A 25140-nucleotide genomic window follows, 5' to 3' on the forward strand; every position below is an offset into this window, starting at 1 on the left:
GAAACCGGATTTCTATTTTGAAAATATTCAAATATAGAACATAACTCTTTTTTCTCACTGTTTGACATTAAATCACATAACCTTTTCTGTTTTAAGTCATTTACACTTTGCTAAATTATGTATTTTTTCTAAACCCCAGAATGTAAAGCAAATCTAAATTTGTTAGATTTTTTTCTACATAATATTTCTGTCCTCCTTCTCAACATTCATCCCCAAACATGACACATTGTCCACTTAGAAGATCACACTTTCACCACACTTTTTCTTGTATTTTTTCCATAAATTGTCCTGAATGCTACATATTTTGAGGTCTAGCAGAAGGTAGTCCCTTCTCTCATGGCGCTCTGGGTACTTAGGTATACGGCCAACAAACACAAAAACTCTTTCGTGTCCTTGTGAAATTTATGACAAAGTCCTGTGTGGTTGGCTTGATGTAGAGTCAGTATTTACAGCAGGGGAGCAAAAATAATTTTCCTTTATGAGTTTTTTTCCTCTTCTCTGAAAGAATGTACTTCAATTGATTTTTTTTTCCAGATTTCCATAATTTCACTACAATAAAACATCAATTTGTTTGAAGGCTTTTCACGTATCTTTACCATAAGTACCAACAACATGCCTAGCCCTGCAAATTTCAACCCTGAACTCCGATATAAAACAGAAACAAAAGACGACGAAGGAAACGAGGAAGGAAGCAGACAAGGAAGCACAGAGTACTTATTGGAACGAGACGCTGCTTTGTTCAACAGTAGGAGGGAGGAGGACACACACACAGCTGCTTGTCTTGCCTTGCACGAATACAGTTTACCGACCTGGACTATTTACGTTGTAATATACATTAGGAAAACCTTTTCTCTTCCCCGACTGAGAGGAATTCTGCGTAAGGGATGTCGAAGCGAGTGCGAAGCAGGGAGGTCTGCGCTGATTGCAGCGCTCCTGGTACGGTGCCGAACTAGCTAGCATTTACGTTAGCTGCCTAGCTAACCAACCGCTAACCAACCGCTACGTCCGGTTGGCTAAACTAATTAATATTTCGGAACTGTGACAACTCATTGACAGACAGTAATAGTGCTAAATGTATTTGTAAACTTACTACTCGTGAGTAAGTTTGTTTGTAGTGTAGAAGTCGCTGTGTAGTAATGGTAACTTATGTAATAATGAAACTGTATGTTTAAAATCATTAACAGTACTAACATGGAGTTAGCTTTACAGTTGGTAGGGTTCGTCCAAAAAAAGAAAAAAAAAGATTATCTTACTTGAGTGACTGGTTGAAAATAATGTCATATATCTTCCGTGATTTTTATATCAGAATATTTCAAAGAGGCAGCTTGAGATTAAATGTGTGAATAACGGTCAGTGTTCATACATAATGGAGCTAGCTCATTAACAAACATCACATGTGTTTTGCAGAGCCCCGTTGGGCCTCTGTGAACAGGGGTGTGTTGATCTGCGACGAGTGCTGCAGCATCCACCGGGGTCTCGGGCGACACAGCTCTCAAGTCAGGCATCTGACTCAGTGTTCCTGGCCTCAGTCTCAGCTGCAGGTGAGTAATACAAGAGCACAACCCCCTCAAAACAAACATCAAATGCAAATCTTTTCAGTAATCAGACATTTCTTCCACACAGATCAATGAACAAGGGTACACAGTCAGCACACTGCTTTGCCAAAGTTTGCATATCCCTTGAGTTATTTCTCATTTAGCATGTTAAAAAAATACAAATGTCAGAGTATTTATTTAGTATTTTACATGACAAATCGACTTGGGAGTTAAATTATGCATTGTCTTCAAATATACATAAAACAAAATCTGAAACTTGTGATGTGCATCAATATTCAGACCCCTAATACTTTGTTGAACTATCTTTTGGTGCCAATTACAATTGCAAGTATACTGGGGATACCTTTGCCTGCATAAGTTAAAAGGTTTTACCTCTGCAGAATATCTCTATATTAGTCAGATCTCGTGTGGAGTATTGTTGTATATATTCCTCATAGAAAGGGCCCTCTCCTTGCCACTCCTGCATAAAGGGCAGACTAATAGTTTTTCCATCAACAAGCTCCCCCACTTGAGCTGTGGATCTCTGCAGATCCGCTTGAGTTGCCATTGGCTTCTTGGCAGTTTCTCCGATTAATTCTTTCATTTCTTTATTTAAGGGTGTCAGAGTTAGGTCTGCTGGGTACAGATACTGACCACACTTAAGACTTTTATTGGCAAGGAATTTGGAAATCATATAAGATCTCAATAAAAAAAAGATTTGAAGTCTGTGGTTGTGGCATGACAAAGTAAGAAAAAGTTGGAGTTTAATACTTTTGCAAGGCTTTGTGTTCTTTAACTCCAACTAGTTGTGTCTTGCTCTAGATGGTCCAGACATTATATGGCAATGGTGCAAATTCCATATGGGAACACAGCCTTCTGGATCCTTCCTCGTCAGCGAGTGGGAAACGCAAAGCCAACCCTCAGGACAGAGTTCAGTAAGTAGTGGGGGTTTTTAAGGATTTATATATATGTCACTGCAGATTTTGGTATGCTTTCTTGCACTTTGTATAACGGTTTGCAGCAAACATGGATTTTCATACTTGGGGTCAGTGAATATGCACAATTGGCCCTCTGTGCTATGACCATGACTCATTGCGATGCAGTCTCAGCCAACTTGAAAAACTTCTTCAATCTTCCCATAAAATAAGTTTAGTTTGAAGAAGTATGAACAACTCCTAGTTGGCTGTAGGTTATCAGTGTGATAGAAAAATATAAAACTTTTATTTAAAAAGCTATCCATAGTCATAAAGAATAGAATAAGAAAACAATCTGCAGGATAGTGTGATGAATATAACATCCGTTTCTGGGTGTAAATATTTTATTAGTCGAGTGTCACACTGGTGGACTAAACATAAACATTCAGAGACATATAAACACAGCTGTTATAGGTTCAGTTCACATAGTGAGAAAACGCATGCTATTAGCAATCAACAGACATGCAGAAACTTTCTCAGAGAATTGTTAGATTTTTTTAAAATTACCATAATTTAATTTAATAGTTTGCCTTAAATTTGTTTCTTAGTCTGAGTTCTAGTTGTTGGGAATGTGTACGAGGTTTGAAAGTTTGTCCGTGAAACACAAAGCCTTCAGCTGCTCCATGTTGTTTGTTGAATCATTCACTAAACAAGGAGAATCTCATCTATCATTTTTTAATTATTACAATGCTCTGCTCATAGTTACAAAGTAATTATTGAACAGTTAGTTAGATAACAGGGAGGGATAACTCCTGTACCGAATCAATAAGGAAAAAGAGACAAATGTGAGTTGATGTGGACTTAATTTGACCAGCACTATAAAAGTTCAACATCCTCTTAAGTCAAGTGTCAATTAAATATTCAAATAAAAGCTTTTGGGTTACAGTCTTTGGGGAATCTGGAAAGCTGTTGTGTCTGATTTATGATAGCTAGTCAGAAGAATAATCACAGAAAGCAAATAACATGTCGCGGCAGTCAGTGAAAGTAGAAATATTCCCTCAATTTCACCTGTGGACTGTTTTATTTGCAGCCCCAACAAGACGGAGTTCATCAAAGCAAAATATCAGATGTTGGCTTATGTCCATCGGATGCCTTGTCGTGATGATGACAGTGTAACAGCAAAGGATCTCAGTAAGGTAAAAAAGTTGTTTTTGATTAGGTTTTTTTTTCATGCGTAGTACAGGAATAAAGATTTAGCATATTTGTGTCAGCAACAATGGAACCCAATTGACAGATGATAGTGTAATTAACATGTTTCTGTGCTTTTGCAGAGTAAAGGAAGTTTATTTCTTTTTCTGTCATCCCTGTTGGGTTTATGTAAATTAGTGTAGTCTGTGTAAAAAAATGCATCCTGATACGTTCTTTTTATAGATCAATAAACTGCTCTCAGTTCTGCTGACATTTTCACATTTTGGCCAGGCTCATAATCTGAATATTAAAATGCAAAACTCTTAGATTCTGTAGATACTATAGGCCATAAAGCATTTAAAAAGCACTTATTTCAATAAATGTATTAAACAATTTATGAATGAACCTCACATTTAAATTTCAACAAACCTCTTTTTGATTTTCATGCAGCAACTCCACTCCAGTGTTCGGACCGGGAACCTGGAGACCTGCCTTAGACTTCTATCTCTAGGAGCACAAGCCAACTTCTTCCACCCAGTAAGTCTTGGAAAAATGTGCTCAAAATATAAAAGCATTGTCCAAATTGTGTTTTTACGTATGTCAATTCCAAAGTGCAAAATTTCTTTATTGTGACTTTAGGAGAAAGGTAACACCCCACTGCATATAGCCGCAAAGGCAGGTCAGATTCTACAAGCTGAGCTCTTGGCTGTTTATGGAGCCGATCCTGGAGCTCTGGACTCCAGTGGGAAGACACCGATTGACAACGCAAGGTAAACTTAAGACTAATAAAGCTTGTAATAAATAGTTCTTAAAAATATATTTTTTTTTCTTTGTCTTTATCTCATTGTTAAACTGGATTAACAGAGTATTGCATTCAGTCAACAGCTTGTTTTAGAACTACATCATGGTACAGAGCAATTTGATGTTAGTTAGGTGGAACCATATAATTTTAAACATGCCACATGTAGGAACATTTTGTTTTTAAACAAAGAATTGTGATTTATGTCTCTCCTGAAAAGCACAAAAGCTTTCTTTTCTCTCCCCAGAGCTTTGTGGTGAGAGTTTGGTGTACAAAAAAGAAAGCTGCTAACAGTTATAGCTGTTCTAGAAGTTGCCTAACTCATTGTGATGTAACAAACATCACTTTGTCAATGTGTTACAGCAAATGTTACACACCCTGTGAGGTTCCCACTTTTGCTACAAAACATTTCAAGCTGGCGCATAAATCAATAAGTTACAACAGAAAATTTAATTAGGTACAAATCTGCCTTTCCTGTTCTCTTTAAGTTATGCCGTGAAAAATTTGGATTTATTCCCACTCTTAATATGTTGTGGTTATGGATCAGTGTTTTATTTTGTGCAGAAGTTGGTGAGAAATACTTGGGGGGGAAAAAAGGGTTGAAGTAGTGAAGCTAGAAATTTGAGAAATGTAACCTATAATTGACATGACTCATATCTAGCATGCTTTTTCTACAATGAACAATAAGGACAGACTCCAATGGTCTAAGCTGTTGACTGAATGCAATACTATGTTAATCCAGTTTAACAATGACATGAAGACAAAGAAAATAAAGATATTGGTAAGAACTATTTATTACATACTATAGTATTATTTCTGAAAACATTTTTTGAATAAAAATGGAAACATCAATATTTTGTAGACAAGATGTCAATCATTTGAAGAATTAAGGCACCAAAATGTTTTTATGTTGTGATAAAATTAATCATTAAATTAACAATATTTTTAATGTCTTATACTGAATGTGACCATGAGAACTTTTTTTAGTCCCCAACACTATTCACGTTAGATTTGTCATTTTTATCAGCAGATGGTGGTAAAACTTTCTTTTCATGTGTCATATTTGCAGACAAGCTGGGCACCAGGAGCTGGCAGAGAGGCTGGTTGAGATACAATATGAACTCACTGACCGGTTAACATTTTACCTGTGTGGCAGAAGACCTGGTGAGTCTACTCAAAGTCAATAAAGTCAGTTTAAATTTAACAAGAAGCCAGAGAAGCGATTACATATTTATTCATTGGAAATCATTTTTTTGGGATTGTTTTGTCCTAGATCATAGAAATGGGCAGCACTTCATCATTCCACAAATGGCTGACAGGTAATTTTTTTTTAAATCTGAGATTATTGAAAGGAAGAAATTAAAGATTTAAAGCCTTTATAAAAATCTGTCTTAGTTTATAATATTTGGTGATTGAATTGAGATTTTATTGTGAACCTCAAGAATTATTTAGTCTGTTTTTGCTGTGTATTTTACTCTGTGCTGCATTCGATGGAATAGAAACAAGTAAGTGTTTATTTTATGTTTCTTTATGTGCTGGAATATTTTGGAAGTTTTTTTTTTCCACCTGGTAAAGTAATGGCTTGAATTCTTTTGTCCAAAGCAGTCTCGATTTGTCAGATTTTGCAAAGGCAGCAAAGAAGAAGCTCCAGTCGGTAAGATGTCTTCAGTTATGGTAAATTTCTGTACAAATGGCTAAAAATAAATTTCTAATTCAGCTTTTGTCTTAGTTAAGTAACCATCAATTTGAGGAACTTGCCATGGATGTTTATGATGAAGTGGACAGAAGAGAAACTGATGCAGGTTGGATTTCTGAACTTCTTAAAATAAAACTATGTTCTGTATGCAGTCTTGTTTTTTCTCTTTGTATTTCTGTATTTACATTCCTGTCTAATGTTTCATGCAAAATACCCTCATGTTTCAGTCTGGTTGGCCACTCAGAACCACAGCACTCTTGTGACAGACACTACAGTTGTTCCTTTTTTGCCTGTCAACCCTGAATATTCATCCACCAGAAATCAGGCAAGTCTTCTTCATATTGAAACCTAACGCTCTTGTGCAAGTAGTTGACATCTGAAAGTTTTTCTTTCTGCTTTCATGCTTTTGTGTTTCTAGGGTCGTCAGAAATTGGCGAGGTTTAGCGCTCATGAATTTGCCACCTTGGTTATTGATATTCTAGCAGATGCTAAAAGACGACAGTGGGGTAATTCCTGCGATAGTCCAAAAGGTACATGAAGGAAATTTTTGTTTTTACAGATCCGTTCTCACATTGTTCATATATTTCTGAGCTTTTTTACAGGTAGCTTGTGGGGTTGTGTGTTTTAAGTTTCCAATAAAGCATCAGTTCTATAGTTTGAACCAAGTAGGAGTATGTGTGGTATGAGTCACACATACAAGGTGTTAAACTGATGCTTAATCAAGAAATGCCAAACCACCCCCGCAACTATTTTGTTTTTTTGTTGTTTTTTCAGTTGCAATTTCAAAAGAGGAATTTAAATATGCTCTGTTTAGTATCTTGATCTCTTTGTAGTTTCCATCCTGCTTCATCACTGACTTTTCTTTCTGCCATCAGATAACGTTGAGCTGATCCTTCAGGGAATAAACAGTCGCCACAACAGTGAGAGCCAAGACAACGATCAACCAGATTATGACAGTGTGGCATCTGATGAAGATCCAGTACAAGAGGCCACATGTGGGGATAGCTGTAACCATGGGAGGACAAAGGTTCATTTTTTTTAAGAAACCAGTCTCTCACACTGAACATCAGTACCTTTCTTGGCATTTAAAATTGATAGCATCTTTTCTATTTTTTTTTCTTTTGCATTAGAGCTCAGAGTCTTCTGATCTGTCTGATGGACCAATTACAGTGCAGGAGTTCATGGAGGTGAAGAGTGCCCTGACTGCTTCAGAGGCCAAAATACAACAGCTTCTCAAAGTCAACTGTCATCTTAGTAAAGAACTGCAGATGATGCAGAGCAAGGTTAGTTAAGTTATGGATTATGTCGTATGTGTTTAATTATTTTGTGAGCGTATGAATAAAATGAACAGTTGTGCAGTATTAATCTCTTTGTGAACGTTAATTAAATGGTGGTATATTAATATTTCAGTGCAAGTGTAGTTGTGGATTATTGCACCTAACAAATTGCATTTCTATCCTCTTTGAGGCATATTGATTTGGTTGATTGCTGCCCTGAGCTGCATTAGTTTTAACATGTTGCCAGCCTAATAGGAATGTCCCCCATTTCATCTGCAAATGTGCAACAGGCAGATGAAATTTATGAAACAGTGTGCTGAGGAGTCGGGAGTTTCAACTATTCATGGTTGGGTGGATTTTATGAGCTGATGCTGCTAAAGTCTTATCTTCCTCACATTACATAAATTTGCATTAAATAAATTCTTAGTATTTCATCATCTTCCATCAGACTGCTATATTCCCTTCGACGATCAATTAAAGACATGGTTTACATTAGTTTTTTTAATGTTTCTAGACTACATTTGAAACATCCTTAGAACATTTTGGGGCTTTAGTGTATTATGCCTGTCCTTGGTTAATTTAAAGAGCTCAATAAACCTCTTCCAAATGTAAGCAGCTCTCACTGGGATGGTTACCAATTAAAACAGGTGATTAAAAAGAGACAATATCCCAGCAGCACAGCAAGCATACCTCTAAAAATTACCATTCTAGCTGAAAATGTTTAGTAGAAGATTTCAGAAAGGAACAAAAAATATAGCTTGGACTACTGCAACAGGTTGGCTCTACAAACTAGAATTATGAACTGAGAGTAGATCGCTTGCACCTCCAGAAAGCATCTGCCAAATACCACCCACATCCACTTTATTTCTTACTACAGTTACACATTTGTCTCATCTTACATAATTTTTTAAACATGTCAGACATACCTGTTTTAGACATTGCTACTGATGTTTCAGAAAATCCTCTTCCATTAACATTTCTGGTCACACTTGAGGGCAGCAGATTCAGATCAATAGCATGGTCTCTTTCTAGAAACATGATCCGGGTTATTCAGAAGGAAACAAAGATTCTTTTGTCTACTAAACACACAATTTGCATCCTTTCATTTCTCATATTGGAAGAAACATCCTCATCAGAGCGTATTAAGACGCTATTAAAACACAGCATACTCTAAAGACAGAAACAGCCATAATGCTTGATAGAAAAAAATCACCTTCATTTCCTCACATTTAGTGCAGTCTTGGCAAGATGGGGAAACAGTGTGACAGCAGTTTACAGTTGATTCTGTATTTGTTAGCATGCTTATTTACTGTTTCAATGCATAGGATGGATAGAAATACATTGTGATTCGCTTGTACCACTTGGTTTACTGCTTCCTATGAGTTGGCTAATCCCACTGGTTTTCTGACTTAAAACTAGGAGGCACTCAAATTTTAGGACATCATTCCAAGTCTCTACTTCTGGAATGCATCCTATGTAAGAAACAGAGCTTAGTTGGCCTTTTATACCATTTTTAAGGCTAATTTCTTAAGAATTAGGCTAGATTTTTTTCTTGCTGTCCCCATAGAATGATGGAGTAACTCTATAAGCACCTTTTATTTACAGTACATCGACTCTCTTTTACCTAAGTCAAATATGGACGATGTTTGTCAGAAACACAGAGCTCAGTTAATAGATGCCCCTATTTTGCCTTACTTTCCTGGAATGTAAACACTTCAACTAAATGTGGACAGTTAGACGTTATTGAAGTTGTTTACTTTACAACTGTTTTTCTCCTGACAAAGTTCTTTTTTTTTCTTATTTCCCTGCACTGTACAATGATATAATGCATTTAGCACTGTTTACTTTCATATTCAGATTTGGCATATTTCACAGCCAAAATATTTATTAAACTAATGCCCCAGACTTGAAAACACCAGCTTTTTTGTCCGCTGTTGTGTTAAACTCTACATGATAAGGATGCTTCTAATGCAATCATCAGTTAATTTGTTTAAAACATTTTTGACTTACTTTTTAATGATGCAAACTGTCTTCTTTGGTTAACCAAAGACCTCTGGTGGTCTTTATAAGACTTGCACTCTGTTGAAAAGTTGCATGTTGAGGATTTTTGCCCAGTAAGCTGTAAAAGTCACGTTTCTCACCGTCATTTTTTTCCTCATAAATAAGGGGAACCGCTTCTGGTGGGTATTCTCATGAGAGTTTTTATCAACATGCTTTATCAGCATTTCATTTGTCAAGGAGAGCTCTCCTTTTGTGTGGTAGAGCATTACAACAAAGAATTTCCTTTAACCTTGAGGCTTATCTGTTGATTACAGACTTATTGTGGGGAAAGCGACCTCCAGCCAAGATTAAATTACACGTCTCTTTGTTGCCCCCAGCTGAGCTCCCTGCAGACTGAAAACACAACGCTGAGATGGCAAACCCCCGGCGGACAACAACATCCCCAGGGGCCCTTTGGTCGACATCCACCCCGCGGAGGTCGCGCCATGTCGATGTATGAGACGGGCTCTGCTCCGAAACATTTCTCCCACAGAGTGGACATGGCTCGCCATGATGACGGAGTTGTTTTGCAGCCATTTCCCACCAACGTAAGCACACGGGCAGCGGCGCTCCTGCTCATGATTGTTTAAAGTGACGAGATGCTTGGCTTGGGGCTGGTGTTGGATTTTCATTTATTCATTCAGTCATTTACTGCATCTCAATGGTGTTGCTCAACTTGGTTTGACCCCTTCTCTAGATTGGGAGGGGCCCTTTGGGGACAGCTGCCTCCTCCCTCCCTACCTTCCCCTCTCCCCTGTCCTGGTCGTGGGATGAGAGATCTCGCAGGGTTGAGTACCAAAAGTCCCCTTGGCTCAGTTGGAGCCTCCAGGGACACTGAAAACTGTCCTCTTGCTTGACCCCACAGTCTTTTCTCTCCAGACCTGTCTTTGAACTGCTTTTTCTGAGTATTGGCTGCATGCATGTACCTTAGTACCTCTGCTATGGTCCAGTCACGTCAACAAACCCAGCAGGTTTGAAAGTAAACATTAAATTTATGAAATGTTGCACAGATGCTGTCAGAATGATCACACTGCTGCAGTGATCAAGATTAGAGATGCACTGATACGACTTTTCAAGTTAATTTTTCGATCTTAGGTTTTTGTATATCTTTGACCTACTGAGACCAATTGAGCTAATTTTAAATTACTTAAGCTTTTCTTTTGTTTGGGCTTCCTGATGTTTGCATTTTACTGCCTGTGAGTAGTCAGTCTTAAATAGACTTACATTGAAATTCAATGCATATTAAACTGTCTTTATATGTTATATTCGCCATTAGTTCCATTAGCATTGCTAGTCGAAGAAGCCACTCTGTGTATTCTTAGAAAATGAGATTTCCAAAAGGCTGCCAACATTTTCAAATCCAGTCCATTCTATTACAGATGGAGGTTGAAAGCTGAAAAATTGCAAGAGAAACTTTCTTGCACTCAGTTTCTGGTTTCTGTTATCTGCGTAAAAGGTCCTGCTCTTCCTCACCGTCTTACGTTCTGAAGGAACGGCAGAAATCCAGATTAATTTAGTTTCCTTTAAAATGACTTCTTTGGTTCCTCTATGTTTTAGACATGTCACTGATACTGAAAATGGCTAAAGTTAAATGTTGTTCACTCAGTAACAGTGTCCACACTGAAGATTGTGGCCTGAAAAAGAGAGGATTTTTGAGTTTTCGACCGGTTGATCATATTTATAGTCAATCAAGCCTAAAATCAGTCTGTTCCTTCTCCAGTTAATTCCTTGGTGCATCTCTATAAAAACATGAGATAGCTTTACACAAAGTACTTTTTGGCATTGCTAAGTGTTGTGATTACACAACACTTAGCTACCATCTGTATTTTATTACAGCTACTAATTGCATCAGCTGTGCTATGAATGTCTAAAACACAATCACTTGATATTTTTTTCTCCTCCTTTTCTGTATTTGCTTTAGAACAAAACATTGATTCTGAAATGCATGAAGTAAATTTTCCTAATTTTGCCGTGTGTTGTAATCATTAGTCACTTTGTGTTTGACTGATAGTAATACATTGGTATCATTATAGGGCTGTAGTCTTGGAGGACACGGTACAATGTTGGAGAACGACTATGACACTACTCCAAACCACTCTGAACTCGAGGAGACTGGGTAAGTAGGAACATTGTATGTTTACTGGGGACTTGCTTTTGCAAAGTGCTGCTGACTGTGAAGTGAAACAATTTTTTATGTAGATTTAGAGCAGTGCTTCTCCAACTTTGAACTCTGGATCAGTCAATCCGGCCCTTTTTTATTAATCTTTAAATATTCAGACGGTAACCTTGACCATTTGTGAACTATATCTAATAAATCTATATCTACTGTATATTTATTTTTTCCCATGAATCTGTCTTAGGTTAGCAGCTGTGTGGGAAAACATGATTACTAATCATTGTTGTCAATGTTTTTCAAAACAAAAGGCATACAATATGAAGCAGAAAAAAAAAAAACATCTTGTATGTTTTTTCTAAACCTGCTGACTTGACTGGACTAAAATCAGATCTAGGTCCTTGAGATTGAAAATTTAGCGATACTTTAAAGACAAATACTACTAAAAAATGTTCAGTGACAAGTAGTGAGTTGTTTTTAAATGACATAGGGCTACTTTTATGGACATAACATTTAAAATGTTCAGACCATGCACTTAATTCAACCACAAGAGTAATCATTAAATTGACCTTGCACCAGGTCAATATAAATATAACATCTTCTTCCAAGACTTGGTTATAATTTCACTTTAAACTGTATCTTTAGGAGGAATTCAGTGTTTGTATTTTTGCGTTTGTAGCAGTCCGGAAGCTGCTCCTGACTCAGTGGAACCAGGGGTGGAAGGTGAAGAAGATGCCACTCTGCCGTGCACTGAGGACGTTATATGCAAGACGGAGCAGATCACCAAGAACATCCAGGAACTCCTGAGAGCTGCACAGGAGACCAAGCATGAAAGGTACAGCATTTTGATTTGAAGTGTGACGCCATGATTTAAAATTAATTAAACCTGTTGAATGATGCATTTCTACCTGACTTTAAGGAGTCAGCTATGTTTTAGATTTACTCAAGCTGAAGGTTTTTCAGCTTCTTGGTCAGTGCCTTTTAGAAGCCATGCTATGGGATTTGTATGCCACTTGTTTCACAACTAGCCTTTTAACTGAAATATGCCGAGTTGTAAGTTAAACACAGTCACATGTTGAAGAAAACCAGACACATGCTAAAGACCTGGAATTACTGGTTTGGAGTCTGGTAGCCAGTTGGATGTGCCTTAACTGGCTCTGGTTGTTCATGCAGCTGATGGAAAGCAATTACTCATTTTCAAGTTTTTTCTTGTCTATTGTCTGCAGACTCAATGTCTGCTCTTGATTTCAATCTAAATCTTTTCTTTTATCTTAGCTGTTTGCTCAGATTCGTCTACAATGTCATGTAGCCTTCTGCTAACCTTTAAATATGTGGGGACTATTTGATTCCAATAATTCTTATATCACAATAATTATAGATACACAAATGAACCACTTTATGTAGAGATCTTCATTACTATTTTTCATCTATAGCAACAGGATATTTGGATAGTGTGCTTGTTTGTGAAAGATTTGAGGCAGACATTTCATTAGAGGTCAATAAAATCCATTAGGATCATGTGAGAACTTCTTTTGTGGGTATTGCTGACACAATGCACTCTTTCACATTTTCACTTCCAGCCAGCCAAAATGTATTTTTGGGTGGTATTTTCAATGTTGATTAATATCCTAAAGTATCTTTGTAAAAAAATAGTCTGTTTTAATTCATCATGTTAACTCATATATGGTAGTCAAGGGGCAGCTGCAGAACCAAACTGTATGAAGAAATAGCAATAGCAAATGGAATAGTCCCAAATGTGAGGTTTCTTTGCAGATCTATTAAGAAGAGGATAATTCAACAAAACAAGAGCAGAACATCCGAAGGGACTACTTGGATGTAATATTTGGTTGGATATAATATTTCAAGTGTTATGTAATCATGTTCAACATTTTTATGATATATTTGTTCCATTGACTGCCATCTAACTTCTCGTAATGCCGTATGAGTTGTGTCTCTTTAACGAGATGTGGCAGCTCATTGAAAGTACTGGCATTACTGTGTCTTAAAAATAGTGGTTTAAAATAATTGTTGTAGTATTAAGCAATAGTTTCATGACTAAATATTTTTACTAAAATGAACATTCTCTTAACTGTAAATATAAAAACAATTAAAACAAAAATATTCACCCAGTTTGAACAATCTATTGCCTTTTGGGATGTGTATAAAATAAATTAAAAACTGATGAATAAATTGAATAACCCTTAGTTCAAAACCACCAAAATAAGCTATAAAATGTAAAACTGTCATGTACTTCTTGGGAACCGAGTAGTGATTATTAGTATCTGATGATTCATGGTGGAACTTGTGTCAAATATATTGAATAAATGCATATTTAGCTTACCATATGCACTTTATCATATGACTATTAACTTTCCATATAGCTTCTACTAACACTCCTACTTTTTTGCTGCACTGATTTATGAGGAGGATTTGATTCTTTAACCTCCACACCATTAGTTGCAACCCGCATTGCATTAATTTGGTGTGGACTGCTGCAGGTTTCAGCTCCTGCAGCAGTCCACACCAGCTTTTCTGCAGCTTTTCTGTTGTGCCTCTTACCAAAAACCAATACAAATGTGTGTGTGTTTTGTGAATGAGCGTGGTCACCACCTTCTTTGTCTGACTACATGTACATGAAGGTGATATTTTTCCTGTGATAGGTTGGGATTAACACATGTATCACTACATTCCAGTAAAGGGCTTTGACACCAAGTAGCCTACATGTAAAAACACTAAAGTCACTTAAGTTGGTTAAGTAAACCTCTGTCAAGGTAAATCATTAAATAAGTTATATGTTAGGTATTAAGTAAGTTATGAAGTAAACTTGGAAAGGAGTTTTTTCATGTTGTTTTGAGAACTTAATTATTCTAAAACCTTCTTAAATTTCAGATGGTGAAAGTTGAAGAAACTCTTAAAATTTACAACCTGTTTGTTTCAGGCCTGCATGTACAATGTTTTAGAATTACATTCATTAATACCACTCAGGGTTTAATGGTCTGAAAACTTTAATAAGTAAAATGCTGAGCATGAAGTGTTTCATTTATTAGTGAAAAAAGGCAGCAGTTGTTATGGTTTTTAAAATCACATTAACAAACATGAGGAAGAAAAGTGGCTTTACTTTGAAAACCATGCTAAAAAGCAAAATTTATTTAAATGTCTCTGTACTCAGTAGAGCATTTAGAACCTGTTTATTCAGCATTTTGTCTCTTCCAGCTTTCTGCCCTGTTCTGAGAAGATCCGTTTGGCTGTGACCGAGATGGCCGCCCTATTTCCCAAGGTATTCACTTCTTGACACTAGAATGGCTAGAGTTAGTCCACTTTGACGTATACCTATATCGGCTTCGATAGTCCAACTGGCCTGAAGGATTTTATCTAGCAGGTGCTTTTGTTCTGTAAATAGGGCCATTACCTTATCAGTACCCTGGTAATGGCCTCAACGCATCTCACAGTTGCACAATAGACTTAGACTTCGACTTCGACTTAGACTGACTTTGTTGTCATTTTCAATGCACAGGGTGTATAAAGAACGAAATTTCGTTGCATACGGCTCAGGATAATGTTTGAAGTTCCAATGTTGTGAGTAAAATAAAAGTCTGATGGCAAGTAGGAAAAAGCTGTTTCGGAACCAGGTGGGCCTGCACCGGATGCTGCAGAACCTCTTTCCAGAGGGCAGCAGGGAGAACAGTCCATGGTGGGGGTGTGAGGGGTCACTGATGATGTTTCGGCCTCAGGACACGCATCCTGCATCGATGGTTGACCCGTCAACAAATCTGTCCCGTCAACAAAAGGGCGAAGTGTCACTTCGCCCTTTTGCCTGAGCTGGGTGTGGAAGGTTGTTGCCGAAGCAGTTTCTCCTTGTGTGCCTTCTTCTCACTCACATGAGAGTTACCGAACTCTTTTGCAAGCTCAACCAGGAAGTCCACCCGTCTCTCCTGCACCCCAATGCATGCCTGATAAAGCACATGTGCATTCAGTGCTGCCATGTCAATCATGTTTGCCAGGTTTGCTGACCAGCTGTCACATAGTGATGGAACCTTGGTCACCCCCTGCAAGATTATGACTGAAATAAATGCCATTAGTTCTTGTGAACTAAATAGGTGAAACAGTCACCTATTTATCCTCCACAGCACAAAAGGCTGCATGCAAATTTGCATGTGCAAAGTCTCCCAGATTTCTTTTGCTTACACTTTTTGCATTATTTTTTTGAGGTGGATCAACACAATTAATTTGGTTAGTTTATTTCTAAACTGTCATGTTATACCCTCTTAGCTTTATTTCAAAGAGAAACATTACTAATTTCTTTTAGAAAAACCTTTGCATATTTTTTGAAACAGATTCTATGTTTTGCAAACTCTATGTACATTTGGCAAAATGACCTGGATAATGCAGCACAACATCATGGATCAGCTGCAAAAGGTCACATCTCTCCAAAAACACTTCATGTATGCTTCAAAACTAAACTGAAGAGCACTACCTACAGGAGACCTGATCTCCTGCAGGTATCATAGATACCCACCCCCAACATGGACTATTCACATTCCTACCCTCTGGCCTGACGGTCAACGACCACATTTACAATTGAAGAAGGGATGCTAATTTGAGCCATCAGAGTCGTCAGGGTGGACTCCGGCCTTTTGGCCCTGTTGAGCCGATATGGGAAGGACTCGAAAACTGTACCATCCTAGTGTCTTGAACAATCAGCAGATTTGTTGACGGGTCTTAAATATCCCCTTTTGCTTCAAGAGCATTTTTATTCAACTTCTTGCCTTACCCTCTCAACAGAGGCCGTCCTCGGAGACGGTGCGAAATTCTCTGTATCTGCTGACTTCGAGCGCGAGCCGACTTCACGGAGAGTGCCAGAAGGCAGCAGAGCTCAATCCCTGCCCATCGGACATCCAGCTGGTCACTCAGCAGGTCATCCAGTGTGCCTATGACATTGCCAAAGCTGCCAAGCAACTTGTTACTGTCACAACCAAAGAAAACAACAACTAACCTAAACCCAAAGACACTTCTCAAGCACTCAATGCGCAATCCATCTGTTACAGTGCGAGGCTTTCTTTTTAATCAGTGTTATATTTCTGTTTCCTCAACAGTAATAAGTCTAAGCATTCACACACATTCCTTGGGGTGGGAACGTCTCGCCAAAGGATTCAGAATCATAAAGTCATCAAAAAATAACTTTTGTCTTTGTGCAGTGCATTTATGAAAAGACACATCCTTACCTCGCAGAGTTAAATCCCTCTGGTTTCCGAAAGTGCAACGTTGTGCACTTATGGAACCGAAATAGAACAACAAGCAGTTCTAAAGAGTTTCTTTGTGTTTTCTCTTTCTCCTCAGTACTGTATTTGACATCTGATGTGGTTCTTGACATCTGCTTTCTGGCATGGTCCAAAAGATTCAGACCAGCAAGGACCACAACTGATAAACCCTCCCCAGTTTACTCCAGTGGTGATGGTTTATTTTTCTAATAACTGTTGTTTTAGGAAACGGTGGCTGTATTGTAATCTAAAATCTTTGTGATGTTGCTTGCTTAAAAGTATACATTTGTTTAGAAAGCCGACTGTGACGATGACACAAAACGCCTTTCGGTGTATTAGACTATGTTTCAGACCAGCACACTTTCATTCCATCCAGCAGGAGATTTATGCTTCTCTCTCTCTCAGCTGGTTGAAGATCTCTTCTTTAGGTAAAGTGTCAGTAGTTATTGGAGTTATAATGTTACAGCCATACTTGTAATGCTCAGTGTGTGACTGTGTGTGAGGGAGCGAAGTTGCTCTCAAATGCGGCGTCCACAATGGGTTGTGTGAAAACCACTTTGAATCAGTTTTAACAGCATTATGCAAATATGTAAGATGTATGTATCCATGCAATTCTTTATCAGATTAATCCAAATGCTATTCTATTTAAAAATGTATGTCCATACCTCTAAACAAATATCAGTGTTTATTTTCATAAGCTTTTGTTCAACACAGCTAACATTCGTCCTGCTGTTTGGGGCATCCCAGCTGGCAGTCAATTAATGATAACTTGTGATCTCAGTGTATTTGCTGTGGTGCTGTAATCAAGTGTTTTACACGCTTCCTGTGGTCAAATGCGTAGTTCTACATGGCTTACAGCCCACAATAAAATAACCGTAACCTCTGTGTACCTATTGTAGATCATAGTGAGCCAGATGACTTTGACCCAGTTGTGGAAATGAACTGTAGTTCTTTTCATGTTACTCAGGTTTAATTAGACTTCATAAACATAAAACATGTTCACTATGTTTCCAGGAGACTTTCTCTTCTATGTCAACAATTGCATTATGAGAAATGATCTTCTATAATCCATTTTTAAAACTACGGCTTGACGTGTGTTTGACAGAAAATATATTTTATTCAGTAGAAAACGTTGCGGACTGTATCACACATTAAGAAAAGCGCTAGGATGTTTTCACCCTATTTAAATGAGACCACAATTATTTTAAATCTGCTTTATTTAAAATAAACTATTTACTAGGTTTTAATTACTTTTGAGTTTTGTAAACGTTAGACTGCAAACAAGTATCAGAATATTTGAAGTATGATTATTTTAAATGGACATTGGGCAATCTTGTGGGACTGAGAAAACATCTGCCACAATCCCTTCAGTGTATTAATGATGTAACTGATGTTGCATATATTAAGTTAATTTATTTTAGCCCAGCTGTTTATGTTTTTATTTTTTGTTTTTTTATGAAGACTTGATGTGTAACGAAGCAAGCGCTAGAGAGGATGACTTTAGGTTTGTTTCTAAAATACTCCCCTGAACCTTCATCCTCCAACTCTAACTGCAGTCTGCCCAGGTTAGATTTGTTTTGCGCATTTGAACTGCAAAAGCTGTACATTTAAATTACAAATGATGGGTTTGCAATTAGATGAAGAATAAGAAAGGAAGAAAAAAAAAACCCATTTAATTTTGGCAACAGAATAAATACACTTAAGGAAATGTATAAAATATTTCAAAGCTTTTTAGGAAACTGGTTGTTTTTTATCTTTTTTTTTTTTAAAAAAAGCAAAAACAAATATGTCATGTCTTATGAGTTTACTTGTAAGATTGTGTCAGAGATTTTCAATCTGTTATAGTTTAAGAAAAACACACAAGTTTAAACTGGCGACTGACATCTAATGCCAAGAGTGAACATACTCAGCCAATCAGAAATGTAGTATTACTTTCCTCCATTGAGTTTGACCCCACAGGTTCAGGGTAGTATTAAAAGTACTGGGTCGTTTTTCCAAGTCATCTATTTTTACTCTGGTAGATGTGATTCAAAAATGGTAAAAGAAAGATTATTGAAACTGAAACTCACCTTTTAGATACGTAGGGAACCATAAATAAATGTGAAATTGTATTTTCACACTTTCATGCAAAAATATTTGAGAAAGTTGAAACCTAATCATGTAATCCATATACATTTGGAACTTTAAAAACAAGCTTCTAATATATATATATATATATATATATATATATATATATATATATATTCTGATAAGTGGACCTTACAAAAAAAAATCTATTGTCTTTAAAGTCACAGAATATTTTTTATGTGAAATTACACCAAATTTGTTTTGTTTTGGGGTTTTTTAACCAGGAATACTAATGCTCTGAATGAAGCTGGACAATGGGATGAAGGAAAAGAGTCATTTGAAATGTTTTACTGATTCTATACCTCGCCCTTTTTTCAAGCCAATATCGACTGACAAGGGGAAATTAAAACAATTATTTCAAGACGGGGCCACTTGCACTGAAGTCACATTTCAAAGAAAGTGTTAGTTTTGATAATAAATTATACAATTAAATAAAATCTGTTATCTTAAAATCGACTTTTAAAAAACGAAAGAGGAATTGTATTATTTTGCACCAAAAAAATGTTTTTCTTTTCATTTGTTTTGCATTTTGAGCCTATTTAGTCTTTCCACTCTGGCGTCAAACCTGGTATTTAATTCCCTGTGCGTTTGAGCCTCCTCCTGCCTCTGTTGTTGAAAACTTCGTTTAGCGTATAATAAACTATAACCAACCTCAACTTGCTCGTTGTATTTATTTCCGCGTGTGCTGCGTTTTTCTCGCTCCCCTGCGTTATTTGCCACCTGTTGGAGGAGAAGAAAAGCGGCGGCGGCGATGATGTGGGCTGGAAGCTCTTCCACACCCATCTGAGAAGAATACAGTTCCGGGTTTTTCTCTCTCATTGGTTTTTTTTTCTCCCAGAAGAGAGCTGTTGTTGCTCTACCGCCGCTGTCACAGGACGGTACGATGTCTCTTTTATTGGACAATCAATTTGCAGAACTTCCTGCAGACAAGTCTGTTGACACTAAGACGTTCTTGGACAATGTGTCGACCCTGCCTCCGTTTTTCGGTGAGTAAAGTTCCACCTGAACAACTAAAAGAACTCACCAGGTGACTTTTTTTTGCGAACGCCTGGCTGATCGGTTTCCGATAGGTTATTTCAATTAACATTTCAGACTTTTATCTCGGTGCGATCGCTTTTTACGAGGAGATATTAAAATTTTACGCAACAGAAACAGCAGTAATGTCACGGGAGGAAGTTAGATCTGTAGGGCTGGGTTTATATAAAGAGAAACTGTTTACACGCGGAACAGAGCGAACATTGACCCCATTGTGACTTCACTGAAACTATCCATTCACGGTTGTGTTTTTTTTTCTCCACCTCTCCCCCCCCTGAGCTCCCATTCGCGTTCACTCTGCCCTCTCAGCTGGGCACATGCGCCATGAAGTCATTCATATTTCATTGCTGGGCTCTCAAGTATCCGTTTCTCTTGCAGACTGCTTGGGATCAAAAGTGTTTTCAATCATCAAATCTGACATTAATGGGAATATAACGGTGAGATACCGGCACACTCTCAGTTTCCCCTGCTATGCATTTTCATATTACTGCCATACATTTAAATCGCAAGATGGATGTAATGCTTAATGGAGCGGTTCCTTTCATGCAAACTTGAACCAAATGTGCTTTTGTTTTCTCCTTAGAAAATTAGAGCAGTTTATGATCAGGATCCTGCAAAGTATGTCACCTTGCAGGATATTGTGGAAGCGGAGAGAGAAACTCACAAAGGAGAATGGCCTAAAGTTGGAGCGACGTTGGCTCTAATGTGGCTCAAGAGGTGAGCTACTTTCTCTTCTGTCACGAAGCAAAAGTTTTTATTCCCCTTGAAATTTTCCAAACTTTATTTGGATTTCATAGGAAAGGTTTTTGCTTAGAAAAATCTCAAAAGTGTGGCAGACCTTTGTATACAAGGCCCTTCAACCAGATACCCCAAAGTAAAATACTGTGAAACAAATTGCTGTTTTGCTGGAAAACCTACTAGTCGTCCACTCTACAAATTTGGCAAAAGCCATAAGAAGTTCAATTTCCACTTTTCTCCAGACCACATGAGAGATAAAGCAAACGTTATACGATGCTATTTCTGGTCAGAATCTGAACTTTTGCACCCGCACGTGAAACAGTACATGTATCATAAAACTAATACTGCAGATAAGCATGAAGGTACCATACCTGCCATAAAAAGTTATCAAGATTTGTCATGTTGTGGAGAAACTTTACTTTACTTTAGCAGGAAAAGAGTGCACAGAATTTGTCACCTGGTTAAAGGATCAGGGTACTAGGTGGGTTGTTGCATCTGCCTGACCACACAGATGTTCAGATGCATTGCCTAAAGAGTAAGATGTTTACTTCAACAGTGAGATTGAAATTAACATTTCTTTTTGATCCAAAGATATATATATTGCCTTAAATAATGAATATAGTTAGTAAATTAACAACAGATGAGGAAAGATTCTTGGCTGTGTGTGAGACCCCGTTTTACTAGTACAAATGTACTTTGATAGCGCAACAAACTCAGAGTAACAACTGACCTGTTGTCAGTTGATCCTGGATGATCCTCAAACAAGCGTAAAGGAATTCACTAAGATAACAGAAAGATGGAGCTAAATAAAAAGTAAAGTCAAATGAAAAATGGCTAGAGGCTGCAAACGTCTTCAGACTTGGGTAACAGGTAAAAGTTCACCATCCAGCAGAACACCGATCCTACTTATAATGCCAGAGCTACAATACAATGGCCCAGTCAAAGTCTGGATCTAAATCCAGCTGAGAATTGTGAAAAGACTTGAACATTTGCATTCAGATGATCCAATCTATCCGACCTTTGCAAAGAATAGGCCCTAGACGTGCAGAGATTGGAGACGCACCTTAAGACACGCAACCAAATGTGGCAGTAAGGTCTGACTCAGAGGTGATGAAGATAAATGCAGGTCACACTTTTCAGACTTTTGTTTGTAAAACAAATTAAACATTTATAACACTTTGAGCACTACTTAGTGTTGATGTATGACAAACATTCAACATAACACACTGACCTCTATGGCTATAACATGACTAAAGAGACACGAATACATACTATATACATTGTCCCTTACATTATGTAGCAATAGATGGGTGTGTTTTCTGCTCCCTCCTGCAGGGGTCTCCGTTTCATACAGGTTTTGTTGCAGAGTTTGGCAGATGGAGACAGAGATGAGAACAACCCCAACCTTATTCGGGTCAATATCACCAAAGCCTATGAGCACGCTCTGAAGAGATACCATGGTTGGATTGTTCAAAAGGTTTTTAGCGTAAGTAGAAGGTCAACGTGCAAGAAATCTCTCATTTGAAAACTACCCAGGAATGTTTTGTTGATATTATGTTATACTCTTGCATAATAATCCAGAATATCACCCTCAGTACGTCCCTGTTGGTTTTAATCTATATGTTCATTAAATCCTAGTTACTTCAATAATTAAGATAAAATGCTGGCTTCTTTAGTGTGTTTAGTAAAGGCTTTTCTTCTGTTATCTCTTTCAAAAGAGCAAAGGCACAATATTTCACAGATCACCTCAATGAGACCAGGACAAGCAAAAACATTTTTCTACACCTTTTGGTGTGAGCGATCATTAAATATTGAGGACAGAACAGAGGTAATGACACACCATGTGTGTAACAGCGTAGCGGTTCTTGTGAACGGTCCTCAGCAGCTTCGATTGGTGATGCAATTCTCCAAACAGATGACTCAACCTAGCACCAATCTCTAGAGGCGCAATGATAACAACAAGGTGATTCGAAACATTGTTTCACTTGATTAAAAACATCAGATGACTTCCCAAAAGAAGCTACATTCAATCACTCTCAGGTAGTCTGACTGAACCGCAGGAATGTCTCGACATGTCACTAGTTTCTACCTTTTGTTTGTGTACACATCTGTTTCGTCTGATTTAATTTTTAGCTCCACCTAATGCTAAGAAAAACATTTAACTTCTTCCCTCAGCAATAGCTTCCACACCAACAGCTGTTGCTGTTAGCGCAACCTGCTGGAGCTTCGTATGAATCATTTGCCCATCACAAAAGCATTAGATTTATGAGATTCCAAGTTGCAGAGAAAGCTGAAAACTGGACATGTTGTGTGCAAAGGACTCTTTTATTATTTTATTTTATACAGTGAAGTTGCATTAGGTTAGAAAAATTCCTCGCTTTTTGTGTTTTCTTGCAATATTATGCAGACTATCATGTGACTTTTGAGCTGACACAGCATTACAGTAACTTCACTTTTCCTCTCGGTTTCTCTGTGTGTCCTTTAGGCAGCACTAATTGCAGCTCCCTACAGATCAAACTTCCTCAAGGCCCTGTCAAAGGGAGAGGAAGTTAAAGACGAGGACTGTCTGGCAAACGTGCATCTCTTCCTGGTAAATTACACGCCCACTGTAGATGCCATCTACGAGATGTACTCAAACCTAAACGCAGAACTGGACTACACAGTTTGATGTCTGAGGATGAAGCTGCGCTTGAGGTTCAGGAGCGACCCACGACTCCTTCAGGGTGTAACTCAAGTCCAGTTTTCAAAGGTTCTTAAAAAGGGGTGCTTCGTATCTTTGTTCTATTTATTACTCTGATTATACCGTACACAAATTGGAAGAAAAATGTAGTTAAGAATGCTTTTTTGTCAGGATTACTAAAGTTAACATTATATTATCCAATAGTCAGGATTTTGTAACAGTTGGTTTTTGCTGCTTTATTTATGAGATCACTGTGTGCCTTTCATCTCTTTTAATGCCACCAAAGAAACTCGCTCATCAAAGAATCATTCCTTTCATCTTTTGCAGGTGTAAACCTCCATTTTCTGAGCCCTTCCGCTAACCAATACTTTGTTTTGGCTGAACAAAGGTTGAATATTTTCATTTTGCGTCTTTTCTTTTTAACCTGTGATGTTTCACATTTTATATTTTTGTGTGAAACATCCTTCCAGTGAAGACGATGTGAATCTTTTTTGCAGTTCTTTTGTGTTGCCTTCATTGTCTTGTGTGACCTGTTTATAATTATTATGTGTGGCAGAGTGTCTGAATGAAATCATCATGTCGTATGTGCAAGTATTAATAGATCATTTCTGAATGAATACGCTGAAAATAAATAAAACCTTTCTGGTAAATCATCTGCGTCGGAAACAAAATGTTTTTTAAAGAGATTGTAGTTTGAGCATCGTACACTAGATGGTGGTATCCACCTATTTAGTCTTCCAAGTTTGTTCTCTTATTTCTGTGTTACATTTAAAATTATTCTTCTGATCTGTTTCTGAAAGTGTTTATTTTTTTCCTCTTTGTTTTTAAGAAGATATCCTTATTTTGATGATGCATGCAAAAATAATAATTCAATACACTGAATTTTATTAAAGGACAATCTGTATTCCACATGTAGCCTAATCCTCTTAACAAGCCATGCTTTTCCTCGGCCCACTCTTATTTATCTGAAGTGTGTTCCAGAGGTCGGGGAGGCTCTGGTTCCTCTCCCACAGGAGCCTGAGCTAATCGTCTCTGAGCAAGAGGAACATGTCCAGTTTATCAGCAGCCTTGCACAGCAGAATGGAAAAACTTCCAAGCAAAGCTGTGACACAACAAAATAGGCACTGCAGTTCATTGAATAAAGCTCCAGCGACAGTTGCTGACTTTAAACTGAAGATATTTGTCTAAAATGAGGTCATCTGTTAGCATTGAAGTTTTTGCTGCTAATGCCCCCATTTATACACACTACATAATTAGCTTTTTAGCATGCTACTTAAAGTGTCTTCACGTTTCGTTTCCATGATGATCTAAGCTGCATCAGTGTTGCAGCGTGCTAGTTAGGAAGACAGATTAAGTTAAAGGGGGTACATCCAGTCACATTTAATACTGGTAATTCAAAAGAGACATTAAAGGTCTTTTTTTTTCTTATTGTAAACAGTATTTTTAAAGTCAAATTGTTATTCATGTTGCATGTAGGATGATGGAATAAATTGTAGGAAATAAGCTTATCAAACCATTACTAGAAGCACCAGTCGGTACTGCAGGAAAATTACTTAATATGCATAAATGGGCAAAAAATTTACACGACTTTACAAATAGCTTTTCTCTGATGGAGAATGGATCATTTATACAAGCGTAGCTCCTTAAAATGCTAAGAACTTGCATCATTAAAAGGATTTACAAAATAAGAAATGCAGTACATTAAACTCAGGAGTAAAGCTCTAAATCCTTCTGTAAGAA

General features: G+C 37.5%; 2 protein-coding genes across 7 annotated transcripts; both read left to right on the forward strand.

Moving 5' to 3' along the window:
- Window positions 1–712: 712 nt before the first annotated feature.
- LOC102221077 (ARF GTPase-activating protein GIT2-like) lies at window positions 713–17825 on the forward strand. Of its 6 annotated transcripts, none has more exons than XM_023338396.1 (21): window positions 713–936; window positions 1408–1541; window positions 2358–2470; window positions 3540–3645; window positions 4088–4174; window positions 4277–4407; window positions 5506–5600; window positions 5710–5755; window positions 5936–5941; window positions 6039–6090; window positions 6166–6238; window positions 6360–6457; window positions 6551–6662; window positions 7008–7159; window positions 7263–7415; window positions 9788–9997; window positions 10147–10236; window positions 11483–11565; window positions 12242–12397; window positions 14776–14839; window positions 16900–17825. In XM_023338396.1, exons 1-21 carry the CDS (start codon window positions 885–887, stop codon window positions 16909–16911), a joined length of 2025 nt encoding a protein of 674 aa, XP_023194164.1. In that variant the 5' UTR covers window positions 713–884; the 3' UTR covers window positions 16912–17825. The 6 variants fall into 6 exon arrangements, with proteins under 6 accessions (XP_023194164.1, XP_023194160.1, XP_023194159.1 ...); XM_023338392.1 differs by having other exon boundaries at window positions 716–936; window positions 6042–6090; window positions 16345–17825; XM_023338391.1 differs by having other exon boundaries at window positions 717–936; window positions 16345–17825.
- Window positions 17826–19671: 1846 nt separating this feature from the next.
- LOC102221340 (glycolipid transfer protein-like) lies at window positions 19672–24186 on the forward strand. The gene is made up of 5 exons (XM_005810081.3): window positions 19672–19933; window positions 20361–20419; window positions 20566–20699; window positions 22056–22206; window positions 23206–24186. Exons 1-5 carry the CDS (start codon window positions 19831–19833, stop codon window positions 23386–23388), a joined length of 630 nt encoding a protein of 209 aa, XP_005810138.1. The 5' UTR covers window positions 19672–19830; the 3' UTR covers window positions 23389–24186.
- The last annotated feature ends 954 nt before the right edge of the window (window positions 24187–25140 follow it).

This window comes from Xiphophorus maculatus, chromosome 8 (genome assembly GCF_002775205.1).
Source record: "Xiphophorus maculatus strain JP 163 A chromosome 8, X_maculatus-5.0-male, whole genome shotgun sequence".
In the NCBI taxonomy this organism is placed as follows: Eukaryota; Metazoa; Chordata; class Actinopteri; order Cyprinodontiformes; family Poeciliidae; genus Xiphophorus; species Xiphophorus maculatus.